At 36.6% G+C, this 18332-nt stretch overlaps 1 protein-coding gene across 3 annotated transcripts in view; it reads right to left on the minus strand.

Annotated features, from left to right (window-relative positions):
• TTC7B (tetratricopeptide repeat domain 7B) overlaps nucleotides 1–18332 on the minus strand; it is a 120603-nt gene that overhangs the window by 15978 nt on the left and 86293 nt on the right. For all 3 annotated transcript variants that reach the window (XM_059850142.1, XM_059850141.1, XM_059850143.1), the window contains 2 exons: nucleotides 13565–13705; nucleotides 11297–11499 (listed from right to left, as the gene is read on the minus strand). In XM_059850142.1, the coding sequence (XP_059706125.1) occupies nucleotides 11297–11499; nucleotides 13565–13705 (344 nt within the window). The remainder of the gene's footprint in view (nucleotides 1–11296; nucleotides 11500–13564; nucleotides 13706–18332) is intronic.

Consider the following 18332-nt stretch of genomic DNA (forward strand, 5'->3'; position numbering starts at 1 on the left):
TACAAGATTGACACAGGAGATGCCTATGGGGAAAATTATTTTCTTCACATTGCAAAGGCACTGGAAAGAATAATCACAGGAATTAAATGTGAGTCCCATGAATGTGATGCTCAGAATGAGAAATCAGGAGGTTTGTACTGTATTTAAAGCCAGGTATGTCACAGCACCTACATTTCAGTTTCTCCATTTCTTACTGGGAATACATGTTCAGGGCCAAACATATTTGAAACTTAACATGTTGAGCACTCAAAATTATTATGAAAAAAATACTATAACCTTTTTAAAATATCTAAATTTTTGATTCAGAAAGAGAGTAAAAAAGATTGGAGTTATTGTCTTACTCTCTGACATACCAACTCTTAGTTGCCATAACACTTGCAGATGCTCAGCTTAGCCAGTAACTTTTTATTCTTCCAAATTTCCTCAGATACTTAAATATTCATGCCTGAAAATATAATAACTATAACTAATGGAATTTTTTTTCAAATGCCAAGGGATTTTTGCAAAGCTAGTGTTTTAACAAAACATACAGGCTAGAGTCATGATTAACTGATGAAACTAAAGAGCCCTTACCTCTTGGCTCTCTATAAAGTCCACACACATTGGTATCAAAATTTAAAAGGTACAGATCAACACTGTACTGCTGACTGAAAAAGGGATGAAAGCCGAAAACAGCTTTCTGTTTTCAAGTTTATCATTACTTAGTCTCATTCATGATGTATTTTTCCACTCAGCTTAACCAGGTTGTTTACCATGATAGAAGTAGCATTAAAAGCATTAACAACTCTAAACCTGCAGTCAGTTTTATTCAGAGAAGACACTGGCCTTTTCCAGTGAGATGAAGCACACAAAGTGGCCAGAGAGCATGTCTCCTCTCCCCTACAGAGAAATCAAGAGATAGCAGATTTCTGAATTGCATGACCACATAATTTTCTTCATGCCATTTGTTGCTACTTGTTGAAGAGAAGATACTCTAATAGGAATAATAATGGAATAATAATGATCACACCTTCAAAATAAACAGTTTTCAGAGATGCATAAAAACCCACTTCAGATTTTCCCACAAATTAAAGCTCCTCAAAGTAACTGCTTTCTCTTTAATAATTTTTTCATCTAGATTAAACAAATAACTTGACATAAAATATAGTCCTTCACTAACCTTAAAGGCCAATTCCCTGACTCCATCTAGCACAAGTTTGCTACCAGAAAACACAGTCTGTTTTAAAAGAAATCTAATCTTGGAGAAAATATATTACGCTATTCACACATAGTAAGTTGGTTGAATTCTTCCAAAGTGCAAGGTGCAACTCATCTTTAAACAAGAGACTCATGAGCAGGGGAATTACTGCTTAAGTATGAAACTGGCTAGCAGAGAAGCTAAGCTTCAGCAAATGGAAAAGAGGTGTCCAAATAAAATTTAAAATGAGATGCGCTGAAGAGGTAAAGAGAAACATAAGAAGTCAGCTCCAGACTGGGGATTTGCAGAAAAAACTCTGAACCAGAGCAGACAACTTATCTGGGGAATACAACTGCTTGATATAGCCCTGCAAAAATGAGGATTAAAATTATTTCCTGGGGGACAGTTGCTTCCAGATCTCTAGTTTTGCATGAAGGTAAGCTACTTTTTGCTTGATAAGGATAAGATAAAGCACAGTTTTCAAGAACAAGTTGTTTATAGTTCCTAGTCAGAAAAAAAGAATTATAATTGATTAGGTAACTTCTGGCCCTCTCAAGAGCAGTCTGTTTTCTCAGGAAATAGCTTCTGCCAAAGCAAGTAAAGCTCCCCTGTGACAAATACAAAGCAAAAAGCAAAAGATCATTTAACCAGTGCATAGAAATGCACCTGAAAACTGCATGAGATTTAAGGCAAAATACATGCACTGATAACTCCATAGGTTATTCTATGAGAGACTGAGAGTCAGGGCTCAGACACTTGGCATGGTGCTGCAAGTTTCTCACACTCATTTACTCACCACCTAAACTAAGCCACATGGAATGGTTTATCTCTTTCAGATTGCTGTTGATGGTAGCCCTTACTTATATTTCACCAATTTGCAAAGTTATGCAGGAAAAGGAAAAAGGAAAAAGGAAAAAAGGAAAAGAGGAAAAGAGGAAAAAAGGAAAAAAGGAAAGAAAAGAGACAATGTGTAGATGATTGCAGGCTTCAAATGTCCTGTAGTTAAAAGAGTTCTCACCTACAGAATTCTACAACAGAGCCTTTATCAAGAGAAGGAAAATAAAATTTCTCTTATTCATTTAAAGATGAGGATGGCTACTCTCTCAAAGCCTTTTTCACGTTCTTTATATTTACACCCCTCCATCCCAATCCTTAACAATATTTCTTTATTAATTATATGAAATTCAATTATAAGTGATTAGATGCCAGATGTTACCTACAAGCAAAGCATACCAGGTGCTACACAGCTTTTATTGCTGTGTAAGTTCTCAGCCCCAGCTATACTTTAATAAATTCAATGAGCACAAAAATGCCCAGGGAAGCAAAATAATCATAATTAGCTCAGTGCATACTTCAGCAGAACGACCTAATTTAAAAAGTGTTTTGCAAAGCAATTCTCATATTGAAAAGCAATTACACAGAGCAAAATAAAACCAGAACTTTTGAGATCCATGCAAAAAGCACCAGCAAGTATCCATGAAAAGGGATGTAAGAGACTACCGAGGATAGCAGGGAAGAGCACACATTTTCAATTTTTTCCATGCCTTCTCTCTTTTCCTTTTTGTTCTTTTTTTTTTTTGAAAATAAGGAGAACTTAAATATCAAGAACAACTATTAGCACTTTACTGACACAAGGCCTCCTGGCCATTTCCTGAATTACTAAGACTACTGACATTTTCCTTATGTTAAATTAGTCATCCTTGTTAATATTTTTTTTTTTCATTAGTATAAATCTGTATGTTTTACATTCTATTTTAGGCAGCCAGTTACCCAGAAAAAGGCACAGAGGAAAAGGGATGTCAACAAAACCCATCTGTCAATGACTTTAAGGTAGTTGGCCCTTTAGAAGGTAAAAGCCATAAGAAGACTCTGGAAAGACTTTTAACAGGAATTACCCTTTCTAAAACCTACCAAAAAAAAAAAAAAAAGCCTGAAAAAGGAAATTTTTCCTTATGCTGTGATCAGATGCTTTTACAAATTTGCTGACTCTTTATCATCTCTACTTAGTACTATGAAAGAGATATTTCCCATGTAACAAACAACGGTAAAGAATAATAAACATTTTGTTTTCTTTAAATAATATTAGACACATATCTGTCTATAGTAGCCTCAATGCAGATCATTAAGGTATACTTGAACCTTTAAGAAAAACATTGAGAGAGACAGAAGCCCAAAAACCTAATTTCTGGAGGGCCCAACTCAGGCTTTTCAGTAGCACTATTTTGCTACTGACACTTCTGTATGCAAAGACACTAAGATGTACCCAAAATATTAAGGCAGGTTTATAGGACAGAATATATGTATAGATACATTCAGGTGTATATTTTATATATACAAATAGTTAAGATGAGTGACATCAGTTAAGAAATGTATTAATCTCTTGCACCTTCCTTCCTTGATTGATATGGGTAATGTACCACGGAAACAAGAGAAGAAAGAAAAAAGTTTGTGCTTGATAGATTTTTAAAAATACAATAAGCCTTGCATAACAGGAAACGTAACAAGACTTTGTCCACAAAGTGTTCCCATCATGTTTCCTAGAACAAATCATTACTTCTATCTACAAAGCTTGCCTTGCTTGCATTCCTAGAATCACAGGATGACAGAAGTAGGAAGGGAACTTAAGATTCTCTACAGCCAACCTTGAAGTAGAGTTACCTACAGGGGGTTGCAAAGGGCTGTCAGATTTTGAGTATCTCCAAAGATGTGAGACTCCCACAAACTCTTGGCAAGTGGATGCTTCTTACATGTGCATCTAAAACACTGTTACCATTGCACAAATGCTATCTCATCATGCTCCTGTTCCTGTCAATTACTTGAAACGGGGTAGGGCAGGGAATCCCACCTCAGGTGCTTTGTTGTCATTTCTAGAAAACCAAAGCCCTGTTCCAGACTGGGCCATCATGATCCTCGGATTTTTTCCTTAACTTGAAACTATACATGGTTGCTACTTCCCAAATTATAAGATTTGATCCATAGGTGCTGCATATGAAGTGAATTAATAATAGCTCAGTTTTGATAACAGAACCCGATTTGAAGACTTTATCCTATAAAATGTGAATCAAAGCTTGAGAAGAACACTACTTGTATTTCAAAAACTGAAAACAAAGATTCTTAAAATTTTCCAAGCAAAGAGAAGGAACTTTGGAGTAATACTGCACATTGCAGACTGACCTGCTTCAGCAGCAAATTGTCATGAATTATCTGATGGGTGAAATTTTACCAGTTCCACACAATACAATAAAAACAGTGGAATGATTCGTGACCTGCCAAATAAAGAGCAATAACTCTAGCCAAAGCATCCCTTCCTTCTGCCAGCATCTGCCACTAATTAATTTTCCACTTTTTAAAATGGGAACAAACAGAAGTGATAAAATGGTTTCTGGCAAGCTGTGCCTGAATAGATAAACTGTGGAAAAATCTATCACACAGATAACATGAAAACAGAAATTTAAAGCTGAGATTGTGGGCAAAAATCCTTATGCTAAAAAAGCCCAGCAATCAAAAAAAATCAAAACCCAAAAAACCCCAAACAAACAACCCCCAAAGTTAAAAAAAAAACAACCAAAACAACCAGCCCAGCTTTCTGAGCCTTTAAGTGTTTCGGGGTGGGATTTTTTTGTCTACTTTTAAATTAACTATCCTGGGATTTCTATTTGAAAGAGTTTCTCTCTGTATTCAGAAAGCTGCCTTAACCATTGCTACCAGATTCTCAATAAATAGTACACCTCAACAGCTTAGTTTCTCCATATGAGTCCAGTTCCATTCAATGCAAGCACTGTGCATGCTGCACAAAATCAGATTGCCTTTTGCATCTTCTGCTCCTCAGATTGTCTAAACCAAACAACCATTGAAGCAAGCTGCAGAATTCCTCTTGCAATGGCTGACAGCTGAGGACAGCACCAATGAGTTGAAGAGATCTTAGAGAGCTTGCACTCACAGGGTGAAAAGCATCCAAGAATGGAGGTATTTTCTTGTTGAAGGATCTGCTCCTGTCACAGCTGCTTTAAGCCATTTGGAGTAAATACAGAGTAATGTGAAAAGAAAGTCTGCTCTGAAGCAGGACCTGTAATACCATCAGCCCCATAATTCCACTTACAGAACAACAGTTCTCAGGGAATCAGCACAGTCTTGCCTGAGTAAATGGGAGCTCAGTGCTTCAAGCTATAAACAAAATTAGTGCTGCAAATTCCTACAGTCACTCTCTGTTTCCAAAAGGAAAACTAGGTTCTAGTTTAAACTCAGATTTGTAGCAGTTATTGTTGGCAAATACTGAACATATATAGATCTAATTTAAAAGAGTACTATGAAATTCAGATACAGCATTTAGGACTTAAGAAATTCTACTAATCTTTCTCCAAGTCAGTATGAAGTAGTTAACTGCTGTATTTGATCTCAATTAAAAAATAAAATAAGGTAACTTTGAAACAAACAGGGAAAAACACTTCCCTAATTTTTCACCTTGATTTCCACTGTAATATACTTCAAGCACTAATGACCATGCAAGTTGATTTTGTGCAACTCTTTTACTGCACCAAGCACTGATGGCTTTCTCTTGTAAGGCTAAAAGGGGAAATAATATTTTCATGACAGAAGAGAATATAACCTCTGAGTGCCTCACAGCAGATGAAGTATTTAAAATGTATTGAAATGGTCCTTGAGTTACTTGAACTCAATGGTTTCCAGCTTAAAATGCAGGCAGAATGGCCATTGTTTTCTCAGGGTACAGAATGCAATCACCTGAAACATTTTTTTTAGATGTGGTCAAATCACAGTAAAATGCATTCTGTAAGGAGCAGTGAGTTTTTGGCCAAACATGTATTTTTGCTTTCCCTACTTTTTGTGAAATGATTTTGAAGTTTCTGAAGGGCAAACCCACAACATTTTACACACAAATCTAACAAAACCAATGACCTTCATTTCTCCATTCTTCTTCAAGCACCCTGTGCATAAGAATGCACTTAGGGAGTGAGTCAAAGGAGCATTGAGATTTGGCATCAGCATTTGGCTCTGCAGTAACCAGTTCCAACCCAAACCACCCATGAGAACCAGCACAATGTGCTTAGGACAAACCTGTGAGGCCCAAACCAACAATCTTACTGTGCAGGGGCCTGAGGATGAAAATCAAATTAATTACTGAATGTTCTCCATATGAAAACAATGAATTACTGAAAGAAAAAAGTCAGTTGGGTGACTGTGATTCTGTTCCTTAACTCCCATGACCCCTTCAAACAGCTTCTGAATTCATGTTTTAAAGTATTCTCTGTTTTTCCTTTTATTTTCAGTCAATTCAACATCTGTGCCAGGCTCACAAGCACACACAACCCATACATACTGCCAGAATTCTTACTGGCAGTGTCTTTGGGTTGAAAAAAAAATATAAGAAGTCAGTATAGTACAGTAAGAAATAAATAACTGTATTTATAACTGAGACTTAAAGCACACACAGTTAATTTAAGCCTTATGAAATCTGGTTTAGCTATGCATAATTATAGGAAACTAACAGGTATCTAACAGTGTGAAGTAGGAAATGTAACTCCCTAAGATATTGCTTTTTGAAAAGTAATTTCTACATGAGCAAATTGTTTATGTAATTTCTCCCTTCCTGTTTTAGTTTTCTGCTCTTAGAACTTAAATTACTAATAAAATTAACTGGCAAGTGCTATGGTTTTGGTTTTTGGGGTTTTTTTTGCTATTCAGGAAATACTACGGTCTTCTGGGATTATAACAGCATACAAATGCTGGATACCTATTTCATCTCAAAGCTAAATTTCAGTAGGAAATTTTCAGCCTGAGAGAGAATACACAGATTTGTTTCCTGGACAATGGATTGAAATATTCATTGCCATGTCAGGCATTACTGAATGATGGCCTGTTTCAAGAGTTTCCAGACGTCAGCAGCAGGGCTACTTTCCACAACAGCACTCTGACTGCAGAAGATAAAAGAATGTTTATTCCTTTTTTTGCAGGGGAGGAAAACAATGAGAAAAGCAGGAAGGCAGCCATAATGCAGAAATCTGGAGGTGGTGATAAAGGGTAGGGGGAATGGAGAAAGTTGTATAAATAAATCCATTCTGGCCAAAATCAGGCAGGTGATAACCATAGGTATATGACACTGAAGTGTAAATCATCTTTTAAAAGTTAAGTAATTAAAGAAAATTTTAAATTTCATTAGGTGTGAGAAAAAATAATTTGAAATATAGAAAACAAACCAAAGCATTTCAAACCTTTAGAACATAAGTTCATGCTGTTTTTTCTGAGTGCACTACACAAACCTTAAAAAGAAGAAAGGACACTGCATTTGTTCAAAAGAATTCTGTAAAGTACACCTAATTAATACTGGCATGTTATTGCTTCCCTCTTGACATCTTGTGAAGAGTCAGAGCTAGCCAAATAGCAAGTTGGTATAACCTCTGCCTTGGAGAAAATTTCAGGTAGTGACAAACAGTAAAAAATAGCACCTGAGAACAAGGCAGAGTTTCAAATGAGCATTGCTCAACAAAATAAAGTGAATGAATACATGGATTAAAACATGAACTGTGCAGGGAATAATAATTTAGTTCCACAAGGAACTGCAGAGGATTTAAACAGCATTTCTCCTTGAAAAAAAGCTAGCTTTGTTTTTGGGCTGATTTCATTAAGAAGCCCCCCAAAATGTTAGAAGGGGTGGAAACAGCAGTGAGCAGGAACAGGAACACGCTGCCCCTGCAGCCAGCTCCCTGTTGGAATAGCTCCCAGCTTAGGTAATGCAACAGCATGGCCCAAGCTGCTCCATTTCCCAAGTTCAGTTGAGCAGAATACAGCTAAACCATTTTTCATTTACTCAGGGATCAAGACCCCAACACTTGGTGTTATGTTGTCTTAGGCATTTCATTAGGAGGTAAAAACCTTCCCTGTCAAACCCTCCCATTTATGATCATCATTCTGTTGGCAAACAGATCTCTTTCATCACTCTTAACTGCTCCAATTTTCACACCATCATCAAGATCTCCTGGTTTTCATTTTAGTAACTCTCTTGAAACAGGAGTAAATCTGTGAAGACCTCAGAGACAGCAGCAAAATGAGTAAGAAATTGTTTAAAAATATTGTAATTTTGCAAAAATGATGATGCCAGCCAATAGAAAGCAATTTCATTCAGATAATACACTAGACTTCTGCAGAGTCTTCATGGTCACACTGACAGAATGTGGATCTGCATGAGAGACAAATGCAAGAGTCTTTTGGCAGAAACTCCAAAGCACAGCACATGCTGCAACTCACAGGAAGAAGTACAACACTTCTGAAGCCTCAAAACTAACCTTTCTGGTCCCTACTGACACAGCTCTCCAGTAATTTAAATTAACAAGGTTGTTTCTGTGAAGAAACAGTAAATCATATTCAGGAATAGGTACTTAGAGAGACTTATGTTATATGAAAAATAGTAAATTTTTCTAAGTTTAGGTTTTCATCCTTCTCACCAGAGTGATGTAACTTCATTAAAAGGATGGATCATAAAAGGAAAAACCTCCTATTCCCAATATACTATTCTTGTTCATACAAATTGAAACATACATTTTATTTAGCTTTTTTTTTTTTTCCCCTCTGGACAACTACAAAGACTCTCAAATCAAAGATCCAGATTCTCAAATCATTAGCATCGGGAAATTTTCTTGAGTGTCAGGTGTCCCTCATTCTAAAATTTTGATAAAAACAAACAAAAGTCCTTTCCAACTGATTTCCAATTCAAATATTTCAAGTAATTTCACTTGGAGAAGCAGGCCTGGATACAGATGCTACATGCTAGAATTCATGCCATCCTTAAATCTTTCTTGCTTTTTGTTGCATTTTATACATTAAGCTACTATGATTTATACTCAGTATTTGCCCCTCAAAAGGAAATTCACCAAAACTTATTAAATAAATATAGGCTCTAAGGTAACTTTAATGTGGAAACAGTTGCATTTGATATTACTTTCCAAGCATTGCTAGAAAGCCATATTTTTTAAAATATCAAATATTTTTAAAATATCAAATTAATCACAGAAAAGAAAGGGTTTTTTTTGTACAGAACTTTCATTCATAAACCAACTGTCAGCTTAGAATTGTGAATACAAATATTAGAAGTTAATGTTTGAGCTGTTGTCATAGGGGCTGGTACCTCCACATTACTGTTGTGACAGCTCCCCTGCCACTGAGATCATATTTCTTACTAATAAATAGGTAAATATACACAAACAAAGTGTTGGGATGTACAGATGTTCATCTATACACACAGGCAAGAGTAAACACTGCAAGATTCCTCATTAAAATACTTTTTGCAATAGTCAAAAAGTCAAGAAGGATGCAGGAGCTTGTACTTTCTCCTACATGAAATTACACAGACATATATTTTTATAGCATACATCTTGAATATTTGTATTTAAGCAGCATAAATCTCAGAATCTACTCAAAACATCATCCTAGAGCACAAAAGTTGCAGAACAGTAGAAAAAGCTCTTAGAAACAAAATTTTAAATTATAAGACTCCTTAAAAAGGACTGTCCAATCCAATGAAATGAGCAGTTACCTTCAAGCTAGGACTCAAACAGAAAATCTCAAAAAAAGGAAACCTAGATTGGAAGCCCAGTAATTTTCATCTCAGAACACATGTCTCTTAGACAGCTAATTTCCCAGTCATTCTGAAGAGCACTGTGTGTTTACAGACTATTTATTCAAAAGTGCATTCAGAGGAGGGGCAAAAAGACACCCAGCAAAACATGAGCTTTCATTTTCACTGAGCTGCACTGCTTTAGATTGACTGCCTGCTTCTTCAGGAAAGGCAATCTTTTGGCATTTGTCAGCAGGCTCAAATATCCTGAAATGCTGAAAAAGGTGAAACAAAAAACTTTCTCTGTGCTGCCTTCCTATCTGATCTTTTGTCTCATATGTTTCCCTCAGGGATGCACAAGAAATTTATCTGAATAATTCATAAGTACCTAGGCAGAAACCAGCTTCTATTTCTGAACAAAAAGATTGGGTAAGAAGCTGATTTCAGTTGTTCTATTCTGCTCTGTCTGGAAGAAAACTGGATTAAAAGTAATTTTCCTAACACAGTAAGCACACAATATATACATGTATGTATCTATGAAGTATATCAACAAACATATGTTTATACTGGGGAAGGTCCCTTTGTACTTAGAGCTATTCATTTGGGGGCAAGGCTGATTCTCTACCTTTCAAAAACCCAAGAAATCACACAGCACAAAGGCCATCAATAAATGTGCAGAAAGCAGCAAACAGCTGGACTCTGCACTGCTGTGGCCCCAAGTGCTGTGTGCAGCTTTGGGCAGCACAGTGTAAGGAGGATATCAAGGTACTGAAGGCATCCAGAGGAGGGCAGTGAGCACCGTGAAGGGCCTTGAGGGGAGCCTGTGTGAGGGCACTTGGTCTGTTCAGCCTGGGGGAGACTGAGGAGACCCCACTGCAGTTAGAGCTTCCTGCAAGGGGAGGAGGAGGGGCAGACACTGATCTCTCGTGACCAGTGACAGGACTGAAGGAATGGCTTAAAGTTGTGTCAGGAGAGGTTTAGGGTGGATATCAGGAAAACCCAGAGGGTGGTTGGGCACTGGAACAGCTTCCCCAGGGAAGTGGGCACAGCACCAGCCTGAGAGAGTTCAAGAAGTATTCGGACAATAATCTCAGATACGTGGTGTGACTCTTGGAGTGTCCTGTGCAGGGCCAGGAGTTGAACTTGGTGATCCTTGTAGGTCTCTTCCAACTTGAAATATTCTATGATTTTATGAATTTAACTTTTACTTCAAAATACCAAAATGACTGGTCTTTCCTGTACAGTATCCAACTCTTCTCTTACCACAAGCCACCTTCACTTCCCAATGGCATGACTATTAGGCAGATGCAAACTGCTTCTTCTTCTATAGTTTCTACTAGGCTTGAAATAGTCTTGTGGCCTGCAAATCCTTTGTATGTCCCAACACACAAACAACAGAATAAATGCCAGGAAAGACTGTTTCCAAAGCATTGTGTAATAGGAATATAGATCCCAAATTCACAAGTTACAGGTTACCTACACCAAGTCAAGACTTCACAGTACAGTATCACAGTTGAGATGACATTGCTCATGAACAGGGGCTCAAGACTTACCAGCCTCTGCATGCTTTTCACATGGGTAGGACTAATGGATAAGGCCTCTTCATACCAGCGTTTGGCTTCATCAATATTTCCACGAAGTTCAGCCACCTGACCCCTCATGTAGAGAACATAATGTGACATTGGAAAGAGATTAGCTGCTTCCTGGGTACATGCTGTAGCCTCAGCAGGCTTCCCAATTCCTATGTAGACTTCAGCTGTGGAAGGAATGCCAGGAGCAATTAATGACTCTTGCTTCACCATACCATGACTAGATGCTGTCACATGTGCTTTATTTGTAAGTAGTTTCACTTTAGATAAAGACTATTTTCCTAAAAAAATTTTGCATCTTAAAAAAGAAATTATTACCTAAATCATTTTAAATGCATTACTCTTTCAGGAAAGTCATTTTTCTAAGTGTATCAGGACTTACAACTTCTAAATAGCTGTTTGAAACCCCAGAATACTCTTTCTAGTTTGCTACTTTTATCTTACTTGTGAAGAAGTCTCCATGGCATGGCAAGAGAGACTCCTCTCTCTAAGAGAACTGAAGAAAGACTGTTTTGGAGGTGGTAAACTGACTGAAAGTCCCAGGTTTTGCCTCTTTATATTGATAGTGAGAAAGAAAAGAGAGAGTGGGAGGAGTAGAAGTGTTCTGAAGGTTTATTCTGATTTTCTTATTATCTTTTAATTCTGTTAATAAAGTTTTCTTTATACCCTTTAAAGTTTTGAGCCTGTTTTGCCCTCCTTCTAATCCTTATCTCACAGCAGGAAATGAGTAAATAATTCTAGTGAGTGCACTGGCATTTGGCCAGCACTAAACCCACTACATTGATTGGTGCATTGGCTGGGAAAGAAAAAACTCAGATTGGCAAACCAAAGCTGCCACAACCCACAATTTTTTTTTTTTAAAAAACCAAAAAACCCCTCCCCAGACAGTAAATAAGTAGTGGAACAAGCTGCCACAGAAGGCTGAGAAATTATCAGCATTACAGGTGCTAAGAGTTACTGTAGATGGTCATCTGTGGCAGTTTATAAAAATTTAAAGTCAATGCTGCCACAATGCAGAGCAGGCAACTTTACTACACCCTGCTGGACCTTGCCCTATTCTAATCTGTGTTGCCTTTGAGTAGCCCAAATGAGATCACTGTTATTAATCACTGGAATTGCTTTCTTTCCAATCTTCTGGGCTTTTTCTCTAAACCACTAAACCATTTCAAACTGGGAGCCATTACCCTGCAATGACTTTCAGACCACAAAACTGTAGATGTAAATAGGAAAATTTAAATGCTATGTAAATGCTAAATAAAGCACTGTTTTGTTGAAAACATGGAAAAAAAAATATGTCACTGAAAAATGCTCTGAAAGCAGAACAAAGCATTACAATTGCTGGCTGATTTCTAAATTACATCTTTCTGATCCAGCTATCAATAAAAACAATTGCATGCTATACATTTTTAACTGTGTAAAAATACATTGGATCATAATTTTCTGGTTAAAATTTTATGTAACAACCACTTGTGATACTGCAGTTAGCTTGAGGCATCATAACAATACTAAATCCACTCAGGATGACTCCACATTTGGACAAACAATCCTGAATCTTTAACACTAATGAAACCAGAAGGAAAAGAATGGAATTCAGGCTCATTATCACAGCTGCAAGGGACAGGTTGCTTGATAGTACTACTACTGTTTCTTTCCCTGCATATGCAGCTCTTTTCTATTATACAATTGTGTAGTTACAGGAACTCTAGTGAAAATCTTACAAACATCTTTTTCCATTCAATGGATTCAGTGACCTGGGACTAGCTCAGTTGGTTGGAGCATGGTGCTAGCAATGCCAAGGTCACAGGTTCCATCCCCTCATTCATCATTCTCTTAAGAACTGCACTTGATGATCCTTGTGACTGCCTTCCAAATCAGAATATTCTGTGATTCTGCAAGGACACCAAGATTTCCAAGCACTAAGATACTCTAGGTACTTCAGAAACTAAATTCTTCAGGGATAAGGGAGAGTACTGTATTTGTTCTACAAAAGATATGACTCCACTGGTAACAGCTACATTCTAAAACTACTGCCTTATCTTTCATAAAAGATCTTACACACAGAGCAACTCTAGCATGCTTTTTATTTCTTGGCTTGTTTTGGTGCCACACACATGGAAATAATATTATCTGAAAAGTGGTAACAGATTCTGAATGAGGCAAACAGATTTTTTTAAGTCCTTAGCCCAGCAATAAAGGGGAGGGCATAAAAAATACATTTTACTATCACAATACCTGCATGTAGCCATATTTGAGCCAGAGTCATCCAAGGATGCAGGGGACCTTGTTTAGGGGCACTGCTTTGCAGGGAAGAAGCAACCTCAGACAATGCTTGCTCCACTCTGGAAGCTGCTATTGATGTGGCATGGACTGAACCTGTAAAAGTAATAAAAAGAATTTACCAGCACTGAAATAATGAAGGCCATATACATGGCATAAAAGATTTAACTGCAACCCTTTTCATAAGAGGCTGTACCCCAAACTCAACATTTAATTTACATTTACCATTTTGGAGAATTTTTTTAAATGCCAGATTAATTTTCTTATGAAAGCTTTCATATTGGTCTGAAAGCCTATATAAAAAACACTAAACTTTGGTAACTGTACCTGACATTTTTTGAGGTTGCTATTACGAATACTCTCTATTAAACTAGACACCTTTTTTCTGGCAATGTGCAATCCAAAAAAGGTTTGTGGTGGTATCATACACTGTAGTCTTCAGGTTGCTGCATTCACTCTGATGTTAGTATTAACTATGTCTTTCCACAGAGTGCAATTAGAGGATTATTTTACAACTAATAACAGAACAAAAAAGAGAACTAAAATACACACAGCAGTCACAACATACACTATCACAAATACACCATTAAACTGCACTGAATGTAAAACTTGCCTAATCAAGAAAGCTGAGTTAAAGTACCTTGTGGCAAAAAAGTCCACAAAGTTTTTTTGCATAGAAAACATTCCCAGAGCACACTAAGGATAATTCTAATAAAATGTATCATTTCCAAGTCAGATTAGAATCTCATTGGAAAATAATAACCTTTTCAAAGTACTGGAATGAAAAAGCTTCTATGACTAGAGAATATCTAATGGCAACTGTACTTTTGATAGTCAATTACTGCCAGCATATTTAGTCATGACTTTTTTTTAAATCAAGACCATGAATGTTTTAAACTACACTCCTTCTTGTCACCTAAGCCTCAGCATATCTCTAGTTGTTTCATAATTACAAATTACAAAACCTCATACTGATTAGGCCTGATTAAAAAATAAAGGCAGTAAAATATTCCTTAATGGATCAGATGAGAAATTGTCTAATTCCATCACCATATCCATAATGATCAACAATGGCAGATACTCCTAAAGAAAGTATTGAATCCTATACAAGTTGAACTGCACCCCAAAATCTTGTCCTCATCCTTACAAGTTAAGAAATAAACAAAATCTTCACTCAATATCACAGGTTTTCTTGGAATTTTAATGAGAAGAGATCTGTCACATGAAATATACATTTTTAAGTGTGACAAGATAAATGAACAAACCAGAAAGCACCAGAAATTCCTAGTGCACAGATCAGTAGGAAGAGGAGGTTAGTCTGAAAGTATTCATCATAGTTCCTTTAATTGAAAGAAACAAAGGAAAAGCAGCACAGGACATAATTAGCATTTCATGTCATTATGAACAAGGAATTGCCCTGGATATCTGAAACAGTGTCTGGCAGTAGAGTTTGCTTTCCTTTTTACTGGCTGATGAAACAACTTAAAGTCCAGCCTGCACAGCTGAACATTCACTGTAGTTTTTGTCTCCTATTTTAAAGCTTAAATTCAGAAGAAACTTAAAAGGGAAGTCTAAGCAACAAGCACACGGAGTGTGTTATAAGAAAAATACTGGCAAGTGTACCAAAAATAAGCACCAGTCACGAGCAACCCTCTTCTTGTCTGAGAATCATTTCTGTAAAGCACATCACTGCAGCCTTCCAGGAACTAATAGTGAAAGCACCTTCTTCTCTCCAGAACAATTTGTAAAGAAAAGGTGAAATTCACTGCCACAAAGGAGATCATCTAACCTCTTCCATTGGAAAAGCAAGTATGCAATTTAGTGTTTAAAAGGGCCTGTATTTTCTATTATTTAAAGCAAGGACTCTGGCTGCTAGTCAGGCCACAAGTAATTTCATATAGGAAGTGTGCTGTTAGATTTTAAGCCTCCAGTATTCAACCATAAAGCACATATGATAATACATTATTAAAACTTTTTTTACATCAATTTATTTATAAAAAAGAACTATACTGTATAAGATTCTAATGAGTTTCTGTGCCATCTGTATTAAAACTAAACAGAGTGAATACTGAGTGCTTCCTACCCTGGACCTTATAAAGAGTGGCATAAAAAGAGGAAAAAAAGTTTAAAAGTATTTCTAAAATTTTTCTTTGAAGTGGTATTATTCAAATTGTTTATATTTCCTCTTTAGGAAAAAGGTATCCCTTAACATATTGCAGCAATTAGTTCTCTGAAGAAAACACAGACATATACAAAGCAATGGCCAATCAGGCACCTTGCAGGGACATTGCACTGATGCTAATACTGTAACCCATAAAGCCCTAAATACTTTAGTCCTGCACAATTAACTGCCATCTGACTCACTTCTGGCTCTTTTTTGTTCAAACACTTTTAGTAAACTTTTCATTTCATAAACTAAACATCATTTAAAGACCTTGTGTACTAAGAAGTTTTTTCCTACCTTCCTTGAAATTTTACTCAGGTATTTTCATATTAGAACTAACTTATTTATCTGGACCCTTGTCCTAACCCAGGATGTCCTAACAGGTTCAGATCTTTATATTCACATGACAGTTCTAAAACATTCAGTAATTTCAGCTACCACTGGTAAAGATACAAAGTGGCTTGTGAGAAACTGAGAGTAACAAGTATGTCTTAGAGTCTCCTTGAGGCTTTATAGATCCTATGTAGCCAGTTTATTTGGAGGTTCCCTGCTGGTTTTGTCACTAGCTCTGCTCTCTTGTCTCCATCTTATCTGCATTTGGCTTTCTTTGGTTTGAGGTCAGGACCCACAGCCAAACACAAACATATCCTCACTTTCACTTACAATTCACTGTGTTGAAGCTTCCTTCAAATGCTCAGATAGAGTTGCAGCAATTACTCATTTAGAATTTTACTGATGTCTCATGCACAAAAATACCTTTGCTCCTCCTGAGTAACTTCTATACCTGCTGTTATAGCATGTCATTTGAGACTCAAGAAAAAATTCCCTCCAAATAACACAAGCAGCAAAGAGTATTTATTTTGAAATGGAAATCATGAGGCCTGGAAAATTAATGTATCACCAAAATAGATTGTCGTGGTTTGAGAGGAAAAACCACGACACTGATGCTGGCTACTCACTTTCATTTGTTTAGCTTTGCTCTGAAGCTTCTTTATACTAAAACTGCCAAGTGTGAAACAGGGTCAGTCTTTGCAAGACCCAGAATTCACTAGTTAAATTGATTAACATCTGGAATCACAATCACATTGCTAAGTGTGACAGAAGGCCTTAACCATGACAAAATGCTCCTAAACCAAAAAGGTAAAACCTCCCACTCAAGTTTCCTATAATGGCACTTGCCCAGAATCTAATTTCTACTAATCATGCTAACATCCTGTCTGCAACAGCCATGCTGCAGTTTCAATGTTTCAACTCAATCTCAAATAGAAAACCTACCAAGAGCCTTGAACAAAAACAATTTACCCAAGAAGTTAAGTCATGTCACAGGGACCTTTCTTTTCCAAGTCACACCTACAGTTCAACTTTTGTGAATAATGTATTCAGTTTATTCTCTTCAGGCTTTTTGTAAATGTTACACAGGAGTCCACATGAACTCCCCCATGAAATACCATCTATAAATACCACACACCCTATGGAAATAGGCGTGTCATGACTTCTTCAGTTCTTTCCTTGGTCATTTCCACATAAATTCTTCACAATGCAGTGTAATGGACATAAACTAACATGTGGACTCTATCAGGACCTAGATGGCATGGCAGCTTTGAGAAAAACAAAATCACTTTGCTATGTATATCAATTTCCCTTCTGAAAATAAGTAATAGAATGGACTGTCATCCTTCATGGAACATGTTCATATCAACTCACAAAACCACTATGGCAGGATTTCTCTCTATGCCGTAAAAGAGAATGAAAAAATAAAATGAATAAAAGAAAAAAACTCAATGGTTTTACATTCATCCCATTTTAAACATTTCAATATTTACATAAAGAAAAAAATGCTTTAACTGCAATGCTCATGCAGGAGAAAAGATGAAAATTCCCATGACTCAACTTTACATGCACAAAAAGAGCTGGAAGTAAGAACATTAGTGGTGTGACACACAGAGAACTGCAGGAAAAGCAATTACATAATACAAAGAGGCAGCACCTTCTGCAGGACTAATACATCCCTGAAGTGATGCATTTGATATGACAGACTGGCAGATTTAGCCAAAATTCACAAATTTTTTTCATCTAAAATTCATTAAGAGTCTGAGATACTTTTCACAATCACAAATTACAAAGCTATCTTATCTTACACTACAAAGTTGTGCATGGAGATGACAGTAGTCAAGTAACGACAGCATCATTCACAAAGCATCCTCTCAGCTCTTTGAAAAAGATTTTCTGTGCTTAGACATTGTCAAACATCTTGGGTTATGTATCTTCTTCCTTTTCTCTCCTTCACCAAATTGATCTCCTGTACTACCCCAAAAAAATTTATGCAAAGGTAAAGTAATCAATGAAAAATACAATTGAATGCTATGAACACAGCTTTATAAGGTAACTGATTAGAGAAAAAGAATATTAATTTATATCCTGATTAAAGCAGCAGTTATTTTTATTGATCTATATTCTTCATTCTTTCTTATTTAGTCTGCTTTCATAATTTCATTATGTCGAAGTGTACTCCATTTATTTTACAAGCAAAACTCATACCACAAAAGAAAGTAGTAGCTT

This window comes from Haemorhous mexicanus, chromosome 6, assembly GCF_027477595.1.
Source record: "Haemorhous mexicanus isolate bHaeMex1 chromosome 6, bHaeMex1.pri, whole genome shotgun sequence".
NCBI lineage: Eukaryota > Metazoa > Chordata > Aves > Passeriformes > Fringillidae > Haemorhous > Haemorhous mexicanus.